Raw genomic sequence first — 19682 nt, 5'->3', positions numbered from 1 at the left:
GCAGCACTTGGAGGGCTGGAATCTTGCCACAACTTCATTCCTAGTTATGTTACTCTTTCAGCATCCAGGTTGGAATTATTCCTGATTGTAATCTTCCTGAAATTATTGGAAATCTTCATCTGGTCAAATATTTGATTTTATATTCAGAAATCTGCCTTGAATCGAATTTGTTTTGGCTGTATATGAACTTCATTTTCAGTACTTTGTTCATGTACTTGTACTTCATTATTTACTTGTTGAAAAATCATCAAAATACAAAAAGAATTCAACCCTTCTGCAACTTCTGTCTATTTCTGAAAGAAAATATTAATAAGCAGGAAAAATCAATTTAAATAAATAAAAATTACAGCAGATTGGTAAAAGAGATCCATCAGGGATCTTTCAACGTGAGACGTGTGCACTTTAATATAATATTATTATAAAGCGCATATGTAATAAAATAATAAAGTGACTTTAAGTATAAAATAAAAATAATCAAAAAGTCACTTAAGAAATAATAAAGTGTACCTACCCCCTTCTAGAAGGAATCTTATGATGGGTTATGAAAAGAATAAATAGAAGAGGGAAATTCATGGATGATCATCAGTTATTTGTTATCTTCTTGAATTGTGGTTGTGGAGCCAAGGGTTGTCCGCAGATTTGGTCTTAAAAACGAAACCTCCCTTTGATCCGCATAACTGAGGGAGTGAAAGATCTCTCGAGGGGTTGCATGAGGAGTTGATATTTCAGTCATCTCACTTGGACTTCATTGGTGGCCAAAGGCCAGTTTCATTTGGGTTCATATTGGAGACATTTCCGGCATCAAGTGTCTTCAAAACTTTTGCTTAATGGAGCTGATCTGCATTTCTATTCACTGAGTTTAACTCAGAAATTTCTCAGGTTCATATCAGATTGGGAGTGGTGCCATACTCAATAATTTTCAGATTTGTATCAGCTTATATAATACCTCGATTTTGTATCCCAAGGGTTCATTCTGATCCATTATTATATCTGCATTAAGAGAGGAGTTGAGCGATTCATGTAGAAGCTTTTAGAAGGTGGTTCGAGGTGAATGCATGCCAAAACCCAGTCTGAAGCAAATTGACCAGTCATCTTAACCTCCACGATTTTGCTCATTACACATCATGGAAGCATTCAAGGTTCATTTGGAGGTTAGCGATTTTAACAAGAGACTTGGGCGATTCTCTTTATGGCAATTTGGAGGTGAATAGATAAGGGATCGGCCTCCAATCAATTTCAGATCAGAATCAGACTTGACTGTCAATGCCCTACGATTTTGGCTCCTAGTAATGCATGTGACTTCCTAACTTCACTTTGTGAATGGCAACCCATCTCAGCAACCAAGGCGATCTCTTTGGTGGAGAATTGAAGTAATTACAGCTGTCATATATTGAGATTTCAGACTACATATCACAGCAGCAGGGGCAGCATTAGTTAAGGTTCGATTTGGCATATAGAAGGGTCATAGACAACGAGCATTGCTGGCTTCTCAAGGCAACTTGGTCAGGTTCTTACAAATTGCTCTCATTTGTAGTTCTTGTAGTGTGAATGCATGAATGTAATCGCAGTCCTTGTGTCCTCAGACATTCTGAAAATTGTCCATTAATGACAGCTCTTGTAATTGTTCTAAAGCTGACTATATTTCATGTTCTTAGACTGACATTGTAATGATAACTCATCCATCTTATGAATTAAGGAAAGAGGAGTTAGGATTGCATCTAGTTACATTATCTTTCTGAGGATGCATGACAAGTGTTTGATGAAATGACTGTTTGCTGTTAGCTCTTGGTTTGAAGGATTATAATCATATGAATCAATCGCATATGCGTCTATTGACCATTATCAGTCTTCTGGAATCATTAAAAGTTGTTTATTCTTGAGATATCCATGTGTGTTAGCCTTCAGTATAATCTGAAAATATTATCAGCATAACACGCAAAACCAAAGTTGCATAACACGCAGTCCTAGCAGCAAGTATTCTTTGTTCTCAATTATCATTTGGACAGGGGATATTTCAGCGTATGGGGTATCTGTTTTTGATTGTTTTCTTATTAAGGCCCTGTAATCAATGCACATCCTCACCGTTCCATCTTTTTTCTTAACTAGGACCACTACTGAAGCGAAAGGACTCTTACTTGGCCTACTGTGTCCCATTTCCAGCGACTCTTTAATAGCCTTTTCAATCTCATCTTTGTGTTTCTTAGGATGGCGATAAGGGGTAGTGATCACTAGCTTGGCCCATTCTTCCAACTCTATGACAAGCTCTATTCCTCTCTTAGGAGGAACTCCATGAGGTATGCTATCAAAGACCTTGGTGTGATCGGACATCACCTTCTGTATATTTGTATGGTATCTCTTAACCTGCTACTCAGAAATTGTAGGCATAATGAGACACTCTACTGCCCACTCTACTTGATTATGCCTGATCAACCGTTCCATCCTTTTGAGGGAGACTACTCTGAGAGTCCATCAGAAAGCCCTCTAAGTACCACATTCCTTCACTTCTGTTTGAACTTCATTTCCAACCTTTCCAAATTGAAGGTGAATTCCACTAATAACGACATCCATGTCATGCCAAGTATAACATCATAATCTCCCATGTCAACCACAAAGAAATTATCTACCAACTCATAGTCACCCAACTGCATATGTAGATTGGAAATCTTATGGGTGCAAAGAAGCTTATGTCCACTAGCTACCATCACTCTATCCATCATTTTCTTCTGTCTGTAATCCTCTCTTAGCTACCAAACTCTCATCAATGAAGTTGTGTGTAGCTCCCATATCTATCAAAGAGATCACTTGTTGCCCTTGTCTTACACCCCTTACTTTAAATGTGATTGCCTTTTGGATTCTCGTAAGTTGTGCAATGATTCTATCATCATTAAACGCTACCTCTGATGTGTTATCCTCATCACTGCCCTCTGTATCAAAGTGTTGGTCTGATTTTTCTGATGCTGATTCCTCAGCAGAAAAGTATTCAATCTGCTTTACCTTTGCCTTAATGGCACACTTATGTGAAGGATCCCATGGTTCCCTACAGTAAAAACACAATTTCTTCCTTCTGAGTCCATTAAATGGATCACAGTCCAACCTGTTTGAATCATTTCTCGGCTGATGTGAATCCTTCTACAAATTTCTCTTATCCTTATCCTTCTTGGATGGGAACCCCTTTGACTGGAATTTGCAACTAGAAGTAGAGGACTCCATGTCTCTAGCCTTTTTAATGGCTTCCTGTACTACGGGGGGATTGAGACCCTTGATCCAACCTCTCAACAGATCAACTAACCCATCCATAAACAATACCATAAGCCTTCTCTTAGATATGTCAATGACTAGTACTAAAAATCTCTAGAAATCCGCAATGTAAGTTTTCCACTGAACCCCATTGTTTAAGCTAAGCTAACTCCTTAAAGTACAACTATGGGTCGTTTTTGTCGAACCTTTCAATCAATCATTCTATGAACTCAACATAAGAGGTAATTTGGGCATGTCCCATGGTTATCATTTCGTGATGCCACCACTCATGTGCAATCCCATCAAGGTGTATGGCAGCATATTTACTGGCTTCTTCCTCTTGCATGGGGTTAAGCCGAAAGTGTCCACTTTTTGAACCCATGCACGAGATGTGGACTTCCATGATGCATCAAAGTAGGGTAAAGTTAGCTCCCCAACCTTCTTCTGCAAATCATATTTTGTGCTCTGTCACCGGTGCAGGGTCTATGTCTCATTCTCACATCAATGTAGTCTCTCAATGAGATGGCTATCTGAAACTTTGCTCCCCCACTCTCCCAGTCTCTCCTAAACTGGTCCTGTAAATGTGTAATCTGGGGCTCATTCTCTAGTTGTGCTGGTACTCTTGATGGGAAGGTAGGTGTAAGTGGTCTCAACCTAACTGTTCTTACAGCTGCTCTCGTTTTATGATTGGTTAGCCTATCATTGGCCCTCGTAGGCTAATAGGGTTTGGATAGAGGCCTTTTTTAGGTAGACTCTTGGTCAATGGTTGGTATCTATCTTCTCCAAAGTTCCATTGGATCAGTTTTGGCCTTCATTTGGCTTAGTTATACAAACTATTTATAGTAAGTCATTGGTTGTTTGAGAGGGACCCTTTCTATTCTTAGTATGGCAGACGGATGAGTAGTGAATGCAATGGTTGACTCCCTGGTTCAGACAAAATCAAGAAATAATGAGTATTCATGGAGTTATGTTATTTTAATTAATACTTTATTAATGATTAACCATTAAGATTACTATAAAATAATGTTATGATTACTTATTAAGTGAAGGGGTCAAGTTAATATTAAAAGGGGCCATAATATTAATTGTTTGAATGCCTAGGCCAAGGGAGTTAAAATTAAATATTAAAGTGCAAGCTCATATCATTTTAAATGGGAATTAAATGCTTTTTGGAGGGGGTCAACTTCTTGAAAGAAGTATATAAGGCTGCAATGAGAAATCAATGCCATTATTATTTGAGCATTCTACTTGTCTTCCTTGAGACCTTTGGGATTTGTGAGAGACCAAGGGTTTCTGCAGATTATCCATTACTTTCAGACTTTGGAGAACGTGCAACTCTTCATTGTCAGGCAATCTGAGGTTGTGGAATCATCAGCCAAAGTTTGCAGATCAGATGGCTTCAATCAAAGGTCAAGATTGTGCTTATTTGAGAAGGTTTAATCAAGGGTTTCAAAGGTTGATCATATGCAGATATGAAGTTGTTGTTAGCTGCTACAGTGACATGAACAGTGTCACGCTACAGTACATGTGAACAGTGACGCTACAATCGAAGAACTTGTTGGCTGCCATTATAACTCAATCTGGAGACATTATTTGCCAGGGACAACTTCTAGAGGGTTTGATTTCATGAGCAAGTGGGCAATAATCTGCTGCTATGCATTTCTGAGTGTAGAATCTTCATCAGCAAATCCTTACAGCTCTTGTTATCAGGTTCTCACTATCATAAATTTATACCTTATGCAATGTTTTCAGTTTGATGCTAGTCGCAGCCATTAGGACAGTTTTCTGTCATGTTAGGAGAGGCTATGCAATGAGGATCAGTCAATAATTTGAGCACGGTAATCTGATTTCTCAGAACTTGTAATCAGTCCATTACATATCAATATTTCAGTTTGACTAAGAAGGATTGAAACTAAGTTTGCATGCCAAGTGTTTGCATTAATGCCTAGCTGCTGTGGGTGCATATTGACTATCTTGGGATGCATGGAAAGTGTTTGACAATATGTGAACTAGCTGTACAAGTTAATTCCAGTCACTTATATGCATGTGAAAGGTCAAGAACAGTTAGCACATCATTTCTATTACATTAATAATCCATCTTGCATCATTGGAAGCTTTCAAAAAACATCTTTTGCAGCATATAAACTTATAGCAAGGTAAAACCGAAGTGCTAATCAGCAAAATCAGACATTGTGTGCAAAGTGTTTGACAATATTCCTTGAGCCTCTAATCAGCAGTTTGAGGTCAGAACTAGCAAGGAATATTACACTTTCTCAAATATAATTGCTAATCACAACCTTAAATATAGCAAGGAATATTACACTTTCTCAAATATTACATGAAGAACCAAGCATAGATTAGCCATAATCACAACCTTAATATAGTATGAGAAAGAAATAAAGATAGACACCAAAATTGAACAGTTTAGTCCATTGATCCCTCTCTCATCACATTATGTAGGTTCACTAAACATCGTGCATTTTCTTAATGTTCAGGAGACATAAAGTACTTTGTTCAAAAGAGGAACTTACGATTGTTCAAGATACTCAAAGAGTAATTCAAATGCTTCCTCTGGAAGCGTTATTCCTAATTCTTCCTGCATCTCTCTCCTGCAAATGTTAATTTTCAGGGTCAATTCAAAAGAAATAGCAAAAGAAGTTTAAACTGACACGAAGACATATTAAAATTGCTTTTAATATAAAATAAGTCTGATGTGCAGCTCATGATATCAAATACTTTGCAAATAAGATAATAAATCATCGCACCTCAAGCTCCACTAATATCTATTAAAAGAATGTTACATAAATCATCCATCTATTCGTTTAATGGGACAAAGCTATTACAAGATAGAACCTTAGAAGGTAGCTTATTTAATAATAGAATGCATCCAATTTGATTTTGGCAATTCATAGCCAAGATCAAAGACATTCTTCTGCCAAAAACTTAAAGTCCCATAAAACAATAATTCAACCTCTAAATTTTATTTTCTGTGGTCCAAGATCCCCAATGTCAACCAATTCAAGTCAATTTGCTATATCTTTCTGCAACAACAAGATGCTACAAAAGTTCCTTTGCTACATATTTGATGTGTCATTGCATTTTCAGAAGTACAATCAAAAAACTCATGCCAAAAGCTTTTGTGAACTTTCAAATTCAATAAATTAATTTTGAACTTCCCTTCTATAACATTTTTTCTTATTAACCATCAATTGGTCAGTTACTAGAGGATGAGAAAAATGCCACATTAAAAATACTCCTTGGTCTATTCCACAACAATTTCTTTTGGCCTGAAATGATGTTTTACAAAGCAAATGAATTTGCATCTCTGCAACTAAGGGATGAAACTTTACCATATGGCAAAAATCATGGACTAGCTCAGTTTTCCCCATGCTACTTAATACCTAAGGGAAAAGAAATTTCTGATGCAAAATGGGACAGAAAAACACATAATCTAAAGCTCGCACTCCTCAATGATATCAAATATTGTTTTTACTGCCAGATATATCAGAGCACAGCATTTTGGGTCCACCGATAATGCCAAAACTAGAAGAGAACCAAGAACCGTCAATGTGCAATTGCTCACCACTAACCACTAGATAAAGCCTATTATCTTTGAACCAAGTATACATAATTTCAAAGAGGCGGCACAAGTGGAATTAACTTTTAATGAAATGATTTGCAAATTCTTCCAAATTCTCAATCCAGTTCATGCAATTAACTTTTAATGAAATGGCCATATCTACATAACAAAACAATGGCTTGAATATGGTCTCACCTGGCAGATATGAGGGATGTATCACCCGCAGAGATATGACCTGCACTGGAGACATCCCAGCATCCTGGCCATGATTCTTTGCAGTCTGCCCGACGCTGTAAAAGTATCTCTCCAGTGCTTTCTGCATAAATCCATACATGAACTGCTCGATGAAAATCCCCATTTTTGTGAACTGAACTCCTACACCAAAAAACAAACACTGTCAAAGAATTCTGCTTTGAATTTAAAATGAGAGCATTGAACATCATCAACTAGGTTTTGAGTAAAATATGTAAAATATCTTAGAAGCTACTAGAAATAAGGTTCTTTGCAACAATCCTATCAAATATACATTAGAAAATAAAGTATGGATATGTACAATAGATTAATTGCGCCTACAAAAATGTGGTATGTAGATATCCTCTCACAAGGCTAATAATAACTGATTCATTGGTACTTGTTTGACTGTCCCATTCAGTATGTTCCTGGTTGAAACTTTAAATCCAAAGGGATATGCTAAACCAAATGCATTGCACAACCAATTTGAGGTGGATACATGCAGATAAACTACAGACAAATTCCAAATCATTGAGGATGTTATGAGGCTAGCTATGCAATTAGTTTTGATCATGACCAATTTCCTTGGCATGTAAATTGAGAAAAGATTAATAATTTGACTATTACATAACAACAATTGGTCTTGTTTTATCACTTCTACCCTAAGTTACGAGTCCTGCTACTAGTTCAGGTTCAGGTTGGGATTGCAGGTTTGGTCAAAAAAAAAATTGAGATTGGGTTCATTTTGGGTTCCCCAATACAAAAACATAAAAAAATCCAAAATATACATATTTGCAGCAGTAATTAAGTTCAAAATACACCACACAAAATCTTATATTATATAATAAACAAAAGCATCATATTAATAGTCAAATATTAGTCAAACTCAAATATCATTATATATGTTAAAGTTAAAAATAATAATGTGAGGTTGCCTCATATCCATACAAAGGCCTTGAAGGGGCTCATCCCTATTGACATGTGATGGGTGGTGTTGTAACAATATTCTCCAAGATGTAACCACTTGATCCATGCATTTTGTTGTCTTGTGGCATAGTTTCTTAACTATCCTTCCACCAATTTATTTACAATCTCAGTTTGTCCATTAGTTTGGGGATGATAGCTTGTGCTTGGTGTGAGTTCGGTCCCTGCTAGATGCAAGAGTTCCATAGGCTAAGGAATCAATTGTCTCTATCACTAATGATGTTTTTCGAAAGTCCATGCAATCTAAAAATTTCCTTGAAGAAGACCTTGGCTACTTGTAAAGCTCTGTAATCAATAGATATGGCTACAAAATGTGCATATTTGGTGAGGCGACCTACTATTATGTATATGCAATATTTTCCTTGCACTTTTGGAAGTCCGGTTATAAAGTCCATAGAAATACTCTCCCATTTTTTGTTATGAACAGGTTTTGGTTGTAGAAGGCTCATTGGATGTGTTTGTGCCCCTTTGTTCTTTTGACAAGTTAGGCATTCTTGAACATGTTTAAGGACATCTTTCTTGAGACCTTTCCAAGAGTATTTTTCCCGCACTTGCTTATAAGTTTTCTAGTACCCTCGGTGGCCTGCTAAAGGATTGTCATGATATTCTCTAATGATCTTGTCTTTCATCTTTGAGCTTGGTACAAGGAACACCCTATTCTTTGTATAGGATAAGTTCTTCCGCTACCTTGTATTCTTCATTTGGTATATTCCTCTCAACGATGTCACTGGCTTGTGGATCCTTGGCATACTAAATAATGATGGTGTTCTTTTAGTCTGCGAAGATGCTTGTCATAGAGCATAGATGAGGTTGTTGCGAAAGGGCATCGGCTACAATGTTGTTTCTCCCCTTCATGTATTCAATATCAAAGTCATAAGCTTGAACTTTGCTCACCTATTTCTATTGTCTATCATTTGAATCTCTTTGGTTTAAGAAAATCTTAGACAATTGTGATTGTTTTTCACAATGAATCTCCCACAAACTAGGTATTGCCTGAATTTAGCCAAGGCATGCATGATTGCTAGCATTTGTTCGTCATATATGGAGTAGCTTCTTTCAGCGTTCAAAGGCTATAGGATGTTTGTTTTGCATCAGTACGGCTCCAATGCCTTCCCCCAAAGCATCACATTCTAACTCAAACGGTATGATAAGTCTGGGATTGCTTGTTAGAATAATATTTCTTTACTGTTAATGGTCAATATGTAATTAGTTAGTTGGCATATTAGATGTCTACAGTACCAGGTTGTTAGAAAAAGTTGGTTTCATTAATATCTACAGTAATTTGTAAACCTTCTTTTTGCTAATGTAATGAATTTTTACAAGTTCTTTCCTGAACATTGCTAGGACGAGACAAGAGCTCATGACTTGTAATAGGAAAATTTTAATGGAATTGTAATATTGTAATCTTCTCTCAAAGATAATGCATACTTGGCCTCTCTTCTTGGCGTAGTTTTTTCCAGCAAGGGTTTCTCCAAGTAAATCATGTGTTATGTGATGCTCTTATGTTGTTGATTTGTGCCTAATTGCTGCGATCTTATGTTGATGTCATGCTTTATTTATTCCTGTTATAAGTTCATTTAAGTTAGTGTTAATAAGCATGATATGAAGGTTGTTTGTAGTGTCATAAAGAAGATGGATCTAACATGGTATTTCCATATTAAGCCAACTTAATTTCAATTTTGCATATGAGTTTTAGACTTTCATGTTGTAGTAGTCCAAGCCTTATATCTCATCTTTTAATTGTTTATCTAGATAGAGATTGAATTTCCAACCTTTGGTTTTGGAACCTATATATTTCTCAACATTTGGTATCAAAGCTAAAGGTTCACTTATTCTGGGTCTTCCTCTATTTTTATTTCTAAGCTTGGCAAGTTGGTGGGAATTTGTTAGAAGGAATTTAAGGTTGTTGAAGGCTTATGGGACTGCAATGAATGTTCTATGAGTTAACTTTGTTTAGCACATCTGTGAGATTGGAAGTCATGGATATTGTCAATGTGATCTATGTTGGGCATTGGAAACTCGTGATTATGCATCTACATGGAGTTGGTTATGTTTTGGTAACATGGAGCTCTTGTTTGACAATATGTGTGCATCCTCTCGTTTGGTGGTTTTGTTACTTTATCTTGTGGTCATGTGCCGAAGAAGGTGTTTATGTTGGATGGGTACCTAGTAACATCCTAGTCACATGGAGAAACACCAGCTAGTTGGACTACAAAATAGAGTGCTTATGTTGGGTGCATGATTTTAGCCCTTGGTTTTATGAAAACACTAGAAGATAAGCCACTAACCTCTTTGTGAGTTGTGGAGCTGGTCTGTTTCATATGTTATAAGCTCTTGAACAACTTCGTTTTCCTGTTGGGTTGCAACTTTCTCTTGTTTTTCAGTTGTTGGTTTGTAGATTGTGTTTATTCCATTGTTCAGATGATGTGTTTAATGTGAATGGTTGGATGTTTAAGTGAATTTCAGATTTATGGAGATGGTTTTGCAAGTTTTACATGTTAACCAAAATCTGTGGCATGTAGATTTGTGATAAGACTATATTCAAGGTGTTCTAGATGAAGACAGTTTCAAGTTTACATGGCTGTTAGGAGGTTTCTTATTGATCTATGGTTACTCTTATGTGGGTTTATTTGGCAAATTAGGTTTACTATTGATCTTGGTATTTCAGTCTTGGAAATCCACATGTTACTTCTGATTATCTTTGTTCTACATGATACCGATATGGGGGTGAATCTTTTTATAGTTATTTGAGATTGGAGCACTGACTGTGTATTTCTCCTTTCTTCAGATGTTGCATATGTTCAAATCTTGTTGAAACTGCCTAATGTGCATTATGTTTGGTAGGTCTTATTGTTGGTCACCATCTAAGTTATCGATTCAAGTACAGATACGGATAGGGATTCAGCAAAAAAAAAAATTCCCTGGGTACAGGTACGTCCGTACACGCGCGCGCCCATACATACACACATATATACACATATATTATATATATGTTCAAATATCAAAATTATAAAATATAATTATAATGATACAATCCATACAAATATGAAATATACAATGTGACTTTCCATACATAAATCATAAATCATAAATCCATAATTGGCAATGCCAATAAATATTCATATATCGTAAATGTAATAACTAATATCATATTCATATTTAAAAGGGACTGAGATATCCTATTTCTGCTTCTATTTTCTAATTTTCCAGATTTCCAAATATATACAGAGCGGGTGGCGGCCATCACAGCTCGGGAGGAGCTAGTCACTCGCCTGCACACGATGGAGATTGAGTTTGCACCGCAGAGGGCCCGAGCGACCAGTCTGGAGGAGGAGTTGGCTCGCGCCAAGGCAGAATTGGCCCAGGAGACGGCGGGGCGAGCACAGGAGGTGGCAGAACGGACAGCCCTTGAGACCCCCCTCACATCTACCCTAGAGGAGTTGGATGGAAAGCAGAAGGAGCTCTTGGAAGCGGTTTTTATGGTGAAAAAAACAGGGAGAGGTAGTTGGTAGCTAAGCGAGATCTGCGGCATAGGACACAACAGGTCCACCAGCTGAGGGAGCAGTTGGTAGCAGCAGCACCGTCGGCCCCTTCTTCATCAGGGACGCCCTATGTACCTCCTCAGCTTTGATTTTTCTTGTTTTGTCTTGGTGTCATTCCCCATTTTGTTGTACGTCGTCATTCCCCATTTTGTTGTACTGGCATTTTGGAATCAATGAATACAAACATGAGTTCTTCTCACTTGCATCTTTGTGTACTGTTACATTTCCTATATCTCTGTATTGTTATGCACTGAATGCACACACACCCCTCTAGGGCAAAACACATGCCCCTCTCCAAATGAGATTTCTCTCCTTGTTATATCTCCCTTTGTGGAGGGTTGTCACACCCTTTCACCACTAATGCCCTTTTAAAATGGTTACAACCCTTCATCCTAATCACTGCCTTAAACCTTAATCTAATTGTAATTAAATATCTTTCCTTTTAGCAAATCGCTGCCCTTTGAGAAAGTCAGAATTAAATTATAATTAAATATCTTTCCTTTTAGCAAATCTCTTTCCTTGGTCCACTTGGGTCCGCCCGGGTTCCCCGTGGATTCCTCCCGGGCCCTTCCCAGGTGGCTGGGTCCTCTGTGGGTCCTGCCACAGAGGACCCAGCCACTTGGGAAGGACTCAGGAGGAATCCACCGGGAATCAGGCTTGGACTAGGATCGGAGTAGAATCCAAATCAGGATCCAAACATTTAGGGAAGAATCAGTAACTTAGGTCACCATTATTACATTGGTCTGTTAATTGTAATGAGCAAAGGATTTTTTGCAAGTACCTAATATAGTTGTTCATTTGAATCTATTGCAGTAGTTTCTGGTCCATGAGAAGCTCTATTCACTTTTAGTAGAGTTTTGGTAATAATATTGGTCATGATGCCATATATAGCTCAGTATCACTTTCAGTGGGAGCTTTATGCAATTAAATATCATATTCTATAACCTTTGTTTCAATATTTTGGTTCAAAGTTGTTGTTGCAATGTGTAATGAACCATGGATATCTTTGATTAGAAGATGGATGGTCTTTTTCAATGGTTGTTGGTGTCATATTGAGCTCTTTGATTCTACCTTTAGACTGTAGTGAAAGTTACATATTTTTGGTTCTATTGACAAAGGATGTCCAATATTGTATATTCTTGGTTTGGAGATCATGGTTTAACTTTTCTCTTTGAGAGTTGTTGGTGTTGAGTTCTTTAGTTTTGTTGGGGCCACAAAGGATCCTCAATTAGGAGATGGTTATCATGATGCCTGGAGAGCTTGGATACATGGTTCAATGGGAGCTTTGGCAATGATGTAGATTCATCATTTGATGATGGATGGTTATCTTCATGTGATTGGAGATGGTGACATCTTGATTTGCCATGGAGGACTCCTGAGTCTTTGGTGAGGTGTTAGATTATGATATGTTCTTTGGAGTATATGATCTACCTTTGAGGACATGCTAGATCATGATGTCATGTTTATGTTCTTAATTTTGCATTTGGAACTTTGTCAATGGTCTTGTTCATTCTCTTTGGTTCTGAGTATTAATCATTTACTTGGAGCTTTGCAATTTTGCAAGGTTGCATTTGAAGTTGGCATGGATTGATTGGTGGATGCTCATGGAGACTAGAGAGACTTAAGTGAGTCTAAAAGATCTCTTCTTTTTGGGATCGTATGTTGAAATGGTTAGTCTTTGATGAGGATTTCAGCAAAAAGACCAAGGACCCTACACTTGGTTATGGATATGAATCCATTATGGACCTGAAGAGAAGATTGTCATTTATTGTAAGTTGTTATTGCTTGGTGTTGTGTGCATGTGACAATCTTGTACCCCACTCTTGGTCTACTCAGTAGGTGAATGATCTAAGAGATATTGCCCACCTGATTATCAAATTTATTCTTTAATATGTATCTTGTCTTCTCATGTAAGTTAGTCTTGAATATAGAAATTTTGAGGACTTGTTGAAAAGAAGATGCCTAGTTTTATGGATTTCCATTGTTCTCCTTGTTGATCTTCAAAAGCTTGAAGATATTAACATGGATATTGAAGAGATCATGTCCTTCTACCAAGAGCTTCATTTAGTGCTAAAATATCTCTTGAAGAGATATGTCCTCCCAAGGCACTCAAGAGGTTACAAGCACATACACTATGCCATCCTTGGCTAGTGGAATGCCATCCTTGACTCATGGAATGCTAAAAAGGGAATAGATGAGATCTAAGTTAATTCATGGCACCAAATTTGAAGCATTGTGTGTCCTTGGTGGTGGTGGTTTAACAATTCCATAGCAAGTGGCGCTTATGAGTAATGATTAGTTTGGAAGGTTAAAAACGAATCCTCAAGAGTTGGTGTTGTGATGTCCCCATTTAATAAAATAATTCAATAAAATGGCTAAGGAGATGTGTGACCCAGCAAGTCACTTTGTAAAAAGTGAAATATTACTTTTTATTAAAAAGTAAAATATTATAAAAGTAACTTTATTAGAAATGAAGTGGAGAAAAAGAAACTAAAAATAAAAAATTAAATTTATTTTCCCTAATATGGGGCAGCCAGCTTATGGAAGTAAAAAATTATTTAAAAATAGTAAATGTTTCCTTTTTCTCTAGAAACTTCCACAAAGTTCTTTATAAGGACTTTATCTTCATTTTGGAGGCATCATTGAGTTTATTTCTTCGTGGAAAATTTTCCTGTTGGCTGTAACTTGGTTTCAACTTCATTCCAAGGACAAAAACACTTGTGAATTCAGTGAGTTGGACGGAAACCTAGCTCATCCATTGGAGGTTCCATGACGAGAATCTACTTGTGCTTCGTTGTTGATTGATTGGTGAAGAGAGCAAAAATTCTACATCAAATTTAAAGATCAGATATTAGGGCTTCTTCATTTGGTGATTTGGGCCATTATTTGCCTAGGGTTTCACCCTAGATTTGGAGCGCCGTATTGTAGAAGGGGGGCAACTTGGCCTGGAGGACAAATTGGGTGATTTTGTGGAGCTTAGGGTTTGATTTCATTTTCAGATTTGGGGCAGACATGTTCACCATCCTTAGAGCAGCGATTTTGATGCTTGCTATCATCATTTAATTAGGGCTTTGCCCTAAGATTGGAGTGTGATTAACTGAAGGGGATTTGTGAGTTGTTGGAAGACATTTTCACCATATGGAGCAGCAAACCCTAGTCGGTTTTATGCAGACCTGAGCGCTTCAATTTGGAGCTGCGTTTTAGGGCCTTTGTAATTAATTGCACTAGGGTTTGAAACCCTTATTTTGGGCGTTATAACTTGGCCATCATTTCAAGGACAACTTTGCATGTTTGGTATATATAAAGTATAAACCCTATAATTTATTTGCAGACAGCAGACTTCTGGGCAAGTTGGGTACTAAAATCTGCATAATTATCTCTATTTTATGTCAGAAAATGTAAGGGAAGTTGTTGTATTTCAGTACTGAAAATTTCTGGGCAGATATTAAGGTTGGTTTTTTACATGCAAATAAATTTCAGAATGTTGTGCCCTAATTTGTAGAATTTGTTATCTTTTCCTAGTATCCCTATTTGGGGATATTACAGTGGTGTTGCCAATGTGGGTGTTGCTCATCTGCCATGAGGATGCTTGGTTTCAGTGCATTGAATTTTGGATCTGAATTTTGCTCTAGATGTGTGTTAGGAGCTGCATTTTGGTTGTTTATCTCTATCTATTTGGTCATCACCCCTGCATGGATCTAGTTTGAATTCTCTCAGTTTATACTTTGGTTGTTTTGTTTTGTCATCTCTTGCAAGCTCTTCTGTGTGGATTTGGGTTTGGCTTCTTTGCTCTTATTCTCATTTATGCTTGTATAGTTTCTGCATTTTGCTTGGGCAAGGGCCCCAAGAGAAACCCCTCTGTTATTATCTAAACATGGGTGTACGCATTTGCATGTGTACGTATGTATGTACATACATATGCATATACACATACATTTATATGTCTGTCATATATGAGGCTGCATACATATACATATATACATGCACATACATACATGTACATGTATTTTGTGTATATGTATGTATACAAATGTGTATGTATGCACACAGCGCAATAAAAGAAAAATCGGAATATGTCCTCATTCTGATTCACCTAAGGTACTCAATGAAAACTTTGATGGCAAACTCTACCGTATCAACCCAATGCCCACATATAAGGAAGGGTGCGTTTGGGAAAATGATGTATTAGTGCAATACATGTCAATATGACAATCCCTTGATTAGGGTCATGTTCTATTCACCATATGCTCTAGTACAATGACAAAAGCTCTTGACATCCATCCCGTTTTTAGCTTGGGCTGCTGTAATGTCCCCACTTCCTAAGTGATCTATCGGGATGGGAAATTCACCTAACACCCATCTCCACAAGTGAATTCTAGTGTTTGGGGATGATCTACTTGCCAAAGGGAATCTTATACTTAGTCATTTTTATAACTTTGGTAAGTTAATAAAATAACTTTATAAATTAAAATTATAAAAGCACTTTTTCTTAAAATAGAAAAAGTTAAGTTACAAGTTATTATAAAACAACTTTATGAAATTACCTTGGCTCATACTCCTAGGTAACATGTTCTTAAAGGTGGCCCCACTTTCAATGATGAGCTGACCCCTCTATTAGGCAAACTTTTATGAGAGCCTAAGATTCCATTGGAATCTTCTAGATGCCAAGAGGAAGTTCGAATTAGGTTTGGGAGGCATAAGGAAGCTTCTACATGCAAAACTTGGCATCATTATTTTGGAGATTTTTTTGTTTTTGCTCTGCAATTTGCTGCCATAGCAGTTACAGCAGGTTTGGAGACCAAATTGGAGACGAAATCCTTCAATTGTGGACAGGTTGGACGAAACCCCAGCCATTTCTATCAAGTCAGCACTCAAGGAAACCTTCAAATCAGGTCTAGAGGACCATTTTCAGAGGGTTTGTGTGATCTTTCTGCAATTTCAGAGGTTGAGGCTCAGATCTGGGCGGTTTATTGGCACTTTCCAGCAGATTGGAAGCATTTTTGGACAGCCATACCTCTCCCTACGGCAGCCGTACCATCCTTAGCTGCCTAGAGATTCAAATGAATAATTGGGAGGGTTTTTGAAGCAGTAATTGTTGGTAAAATCATTGTCAGGGCATAGCTAAGATAATTTGGACAAATCTCAGCACATTTGGAAGCAATCAGCAAATTATGAGGGATTTGGAAGCAATTTGGATGGAGTCTCTTGGCAAGTTTTTGGAATAAGCTTCAGATCTCCTGTCTGATCATCAAATTGTTTTAGATAATTATTACTATGGTGAATAAACCTCATTGGAAGAGTTGAATTGCATTGGAAGCCATTATTTTGCAAAATTGTCAATAAAACCCTTATTCCAAGATAGGCGTGGGATTACCTCGTATGCAACTTTGTTCTCTCTAGATAATAAAGCTTCCAAAATTTGTTTCTGTAGTGGCTGTTAAAAGTTTTCAGAATATTCAATTCTATTTCAGTCAATTCTTTATTGCATTTCTTGCGTACATCTCCATACAAGGCATTAAAAAAACACAAAAATTAGAAACAATTCAAAAACCAAACAGAATCCAATCACTGGTCAAAGATTAAGATTTGAAACTATCAGCAAATTCAGATCAGATTTTAGTTGGGGATCTTCCAGCTGCATTCAATTGTTGACAACGAGGCAATAGAAGTTTGGAGTTCAAATGAGGAAATGCATCAAATGGAAAAAGAAAATAGGTCCAAACGGACTGCCTGTGAACCAGGGTTGGGCGAGAATAGTATAATGAAGCAACTCTCGATAGTATAATCCAACAAGTTATAGTCTCAATCTGATTTTTATTAGCTTTTCAGGCTATCCCCGCAGTCTGGATCATTTTCTTTCCTAGCCTCTTTCTGAGCATGTACAAGCTTTGATTCTACTTCTCATTTCTGCTTATGAAAGTTTTTAAACTTTTCCAAGGCTACATGCCAATCTTGTTCTTTGGTCTCCAACTTATCTCAAAGTTTATGACCTTGGATGTCCACTCATTTACGGATGCTTCGTGCTTTTGATTTCCGACCCGTCAATCTTATAGTGATACTAGTTTTCTAATTCAGCTGTCTTCTCATCAGCTCTACATCTTTTTGCTTTTGGCTGCCTCTCATAATTTCCCAGCAACAATATCTCTGGTTCTCTTTACTCAGACCTGTTGATTCATCTTTTGCAGAGGTTTAATACTTTAAAAGTTGCAACATTTGCAACGTGATGATAGAATAGACAAAAGAATCCAGACTGAGCATTTCCACAATTTGCAATGTGATAAATATTCTACAAGATCTGGCAGTTGTAGTACGGTTATTGTTAGGTCCCCAACTTCCTTTCCTATTATAAAATTACTTTTCTCTTTAATAGTCTGAAAAATACTATAAGGTATAATAACACCGCAAATTTGCACCCTCTCTGCAATCAGGTAGGGTAAACACACAGATGCCGGATTCGCAGAGATAAGACAGCTCAAACTTTACTATTCGGAGGACTGGAGTCATACTTCCAATGATTAGACGGTATTATCAGGTCATTCAGATCGCCTGCCTCCTGGCGACCACGACAAATCCCATACTGACATCCTAATCGGAATAGATCAGACTTCAGAAATTGAACCCTGAGACTTACCTGTTCAAATTTAAAAGAGGCTATAGCCAAGTTGGCCTTATGGGGAAGGCTTGTGTACCCTATAATGCAGGTCACAGATTGAAATCTAGATAGAGTAGGATTGTATGCCTTGCGGAACAATATATAAGGCAAATGGAAAAACAAAATCCCTTCCCGAGTGATCCTTTAATGCCCAAGAGAAGACTTGGTTGTTCAAACAACGAGAGACCAAGTGGAAAGCCTTTGTCTTATTGGTCCTAAGAAGATAAAACATTCCCCCAATGGAGGAGAGCCTTTGAGGCATTTATGCTTTCTCCCTCCTCTCTTTAAATCATAATAAGAAGTATCTCACATCTTGTCATATACAGCTGACAGAATGCTTGCATAAAGTAAGTCTCACGCACCAAATTGCTGTGTGACTTAACAGTAAACTTAAAAAAACTGCCTTTACCTTGAAATTCTTTTGCAGAAGCAATACGCTTGGAATGCTGTCATGTGTCTGAAATGTATCCAATGTAAGCTCGATACTTTGCTACAGATTGGACTCAAACCTGTATATGAGCAAATAAATGTGGCGGAAAGCAATTTGAACCAAAAGGAGTCCCCGCCATTGAAATCTCACATTCAACCCAAAGTCATATCAAAACCAACATATCTTTACTCGCATAAAAAGTGCAGAACTTATCATAAAATCGTGTGTTTTAACCCATATTCCTTTTAGCATGTACAAAACTCAATATCTCATCATTTATCGAAACGCACATTTCTTTTAATCGCATTCAAGCAGCGTCCTGCTGGACTCTGATGTTCGAGAGAAAAGTTCTATACAGATCAAAATATATGCAGCAGGGGATTTATGTACTATGATTGAATGATAAAGTGTTTTACATATTTTTCTTGGAAAAGAGGAAATGTGAACAGATGTGGGTGATAAATAGAAGTCATTAGTGAAATATTGTATAGATTCTTTTGAAGTTCAGTTCCTTGGGTAATTTGTAGTTTACACAAGGAGACAGAAGTAGCTATGAGAATATGTAACTACCTGGGTTTTGCAGTGCCTGTATGTTGACCATCGGGCGTTAGCACGTCCAAATACTCTTCCATCGTGCTTCCAAATCTATCTCGATACAAAATGATCAACAAAATATTGGCGTTATGATTAAGCAGCTGGTGCGCGTCAAAAATAAATACCTGCCCGATGCCAAATTATTATTAGGCCGAAGTCATATTAGTAGGAGAAAGAAGAATTTTTTCAATCATTGACTTTTGTATTTCGGTTATTTTTATACAAGTTGAAAGAAAGAAAGAAAGAAAGAAAGAATTTTAACATCCACGAGGCTAAGAATAGCCTATGGGACAATCTGATCAAGCTGAATCAGTTTTTTAAGGTCTGATCTCTGCTTATTCAGGGTGATGATGAGAGCACCCATCTTCACAATATGCTCCTCGCTGAACAGGTTATACCATGTGCTGGCAGTTAGGAAATTGGCAAACTTCT

At 37.3% G+C, this 19682-nt stretch overlaps 1 protein-coding gene across 2 annotated transcripts in view; it reads right to left on the bottom strand.

Annotated features, from left to right (window-relative positions):
* The window catches only part of LOC131028013 (nudix hydrolase 3), a 250278-nt gene extending 230845 nt beyond the window's left edge, over positions 1-19433 (bottom strand). Inside the window, exons 1-3 of one of the 2 annotated variants that reach the window (XM_057958133.2) lie at positions 19227-19433; positions 7013-7192; positions 5769-5846 (exon numbers count right to left, since the gene is read on the bottom strand). In XM_057958133.2, the coding sequence (XP_057814116.2) occupies positions 5769-5846; positions 7013-7192; positions 19227-19288 (320 nt within the window). In that variant the 5' untranslated portion in view covers positions 19289-19433. The remainder of the gene's footprint in view (positions 1-5768; positions 5847-7012; positions 7193-19226) is intronic. The other variant, XM_057958132.2, reaches the window with a different exon arrangement.
* Between the last annotated feature and the right edge of the window lie 249 nt (positions 19434-19682).

Source organism: Cryptomeria japonica, chromosome 5, assembly GCF_030272615.1.
Source record: "Cryptomeria japonica chromosome 5, Sugi_1.0, whole genome shotgun sequence".
Lineage (NCBI taxonomy): Eukaryota > Viridiplantae > Streptophyta > Pinopsida > Cupressales > Cupressaceae > Cryptomeria > Cryptomeria japonica.
Note: the sequence above shows the minus strand (reverse complement) of the source record. Positions and strands in the feature narration are given on the sequence as shown.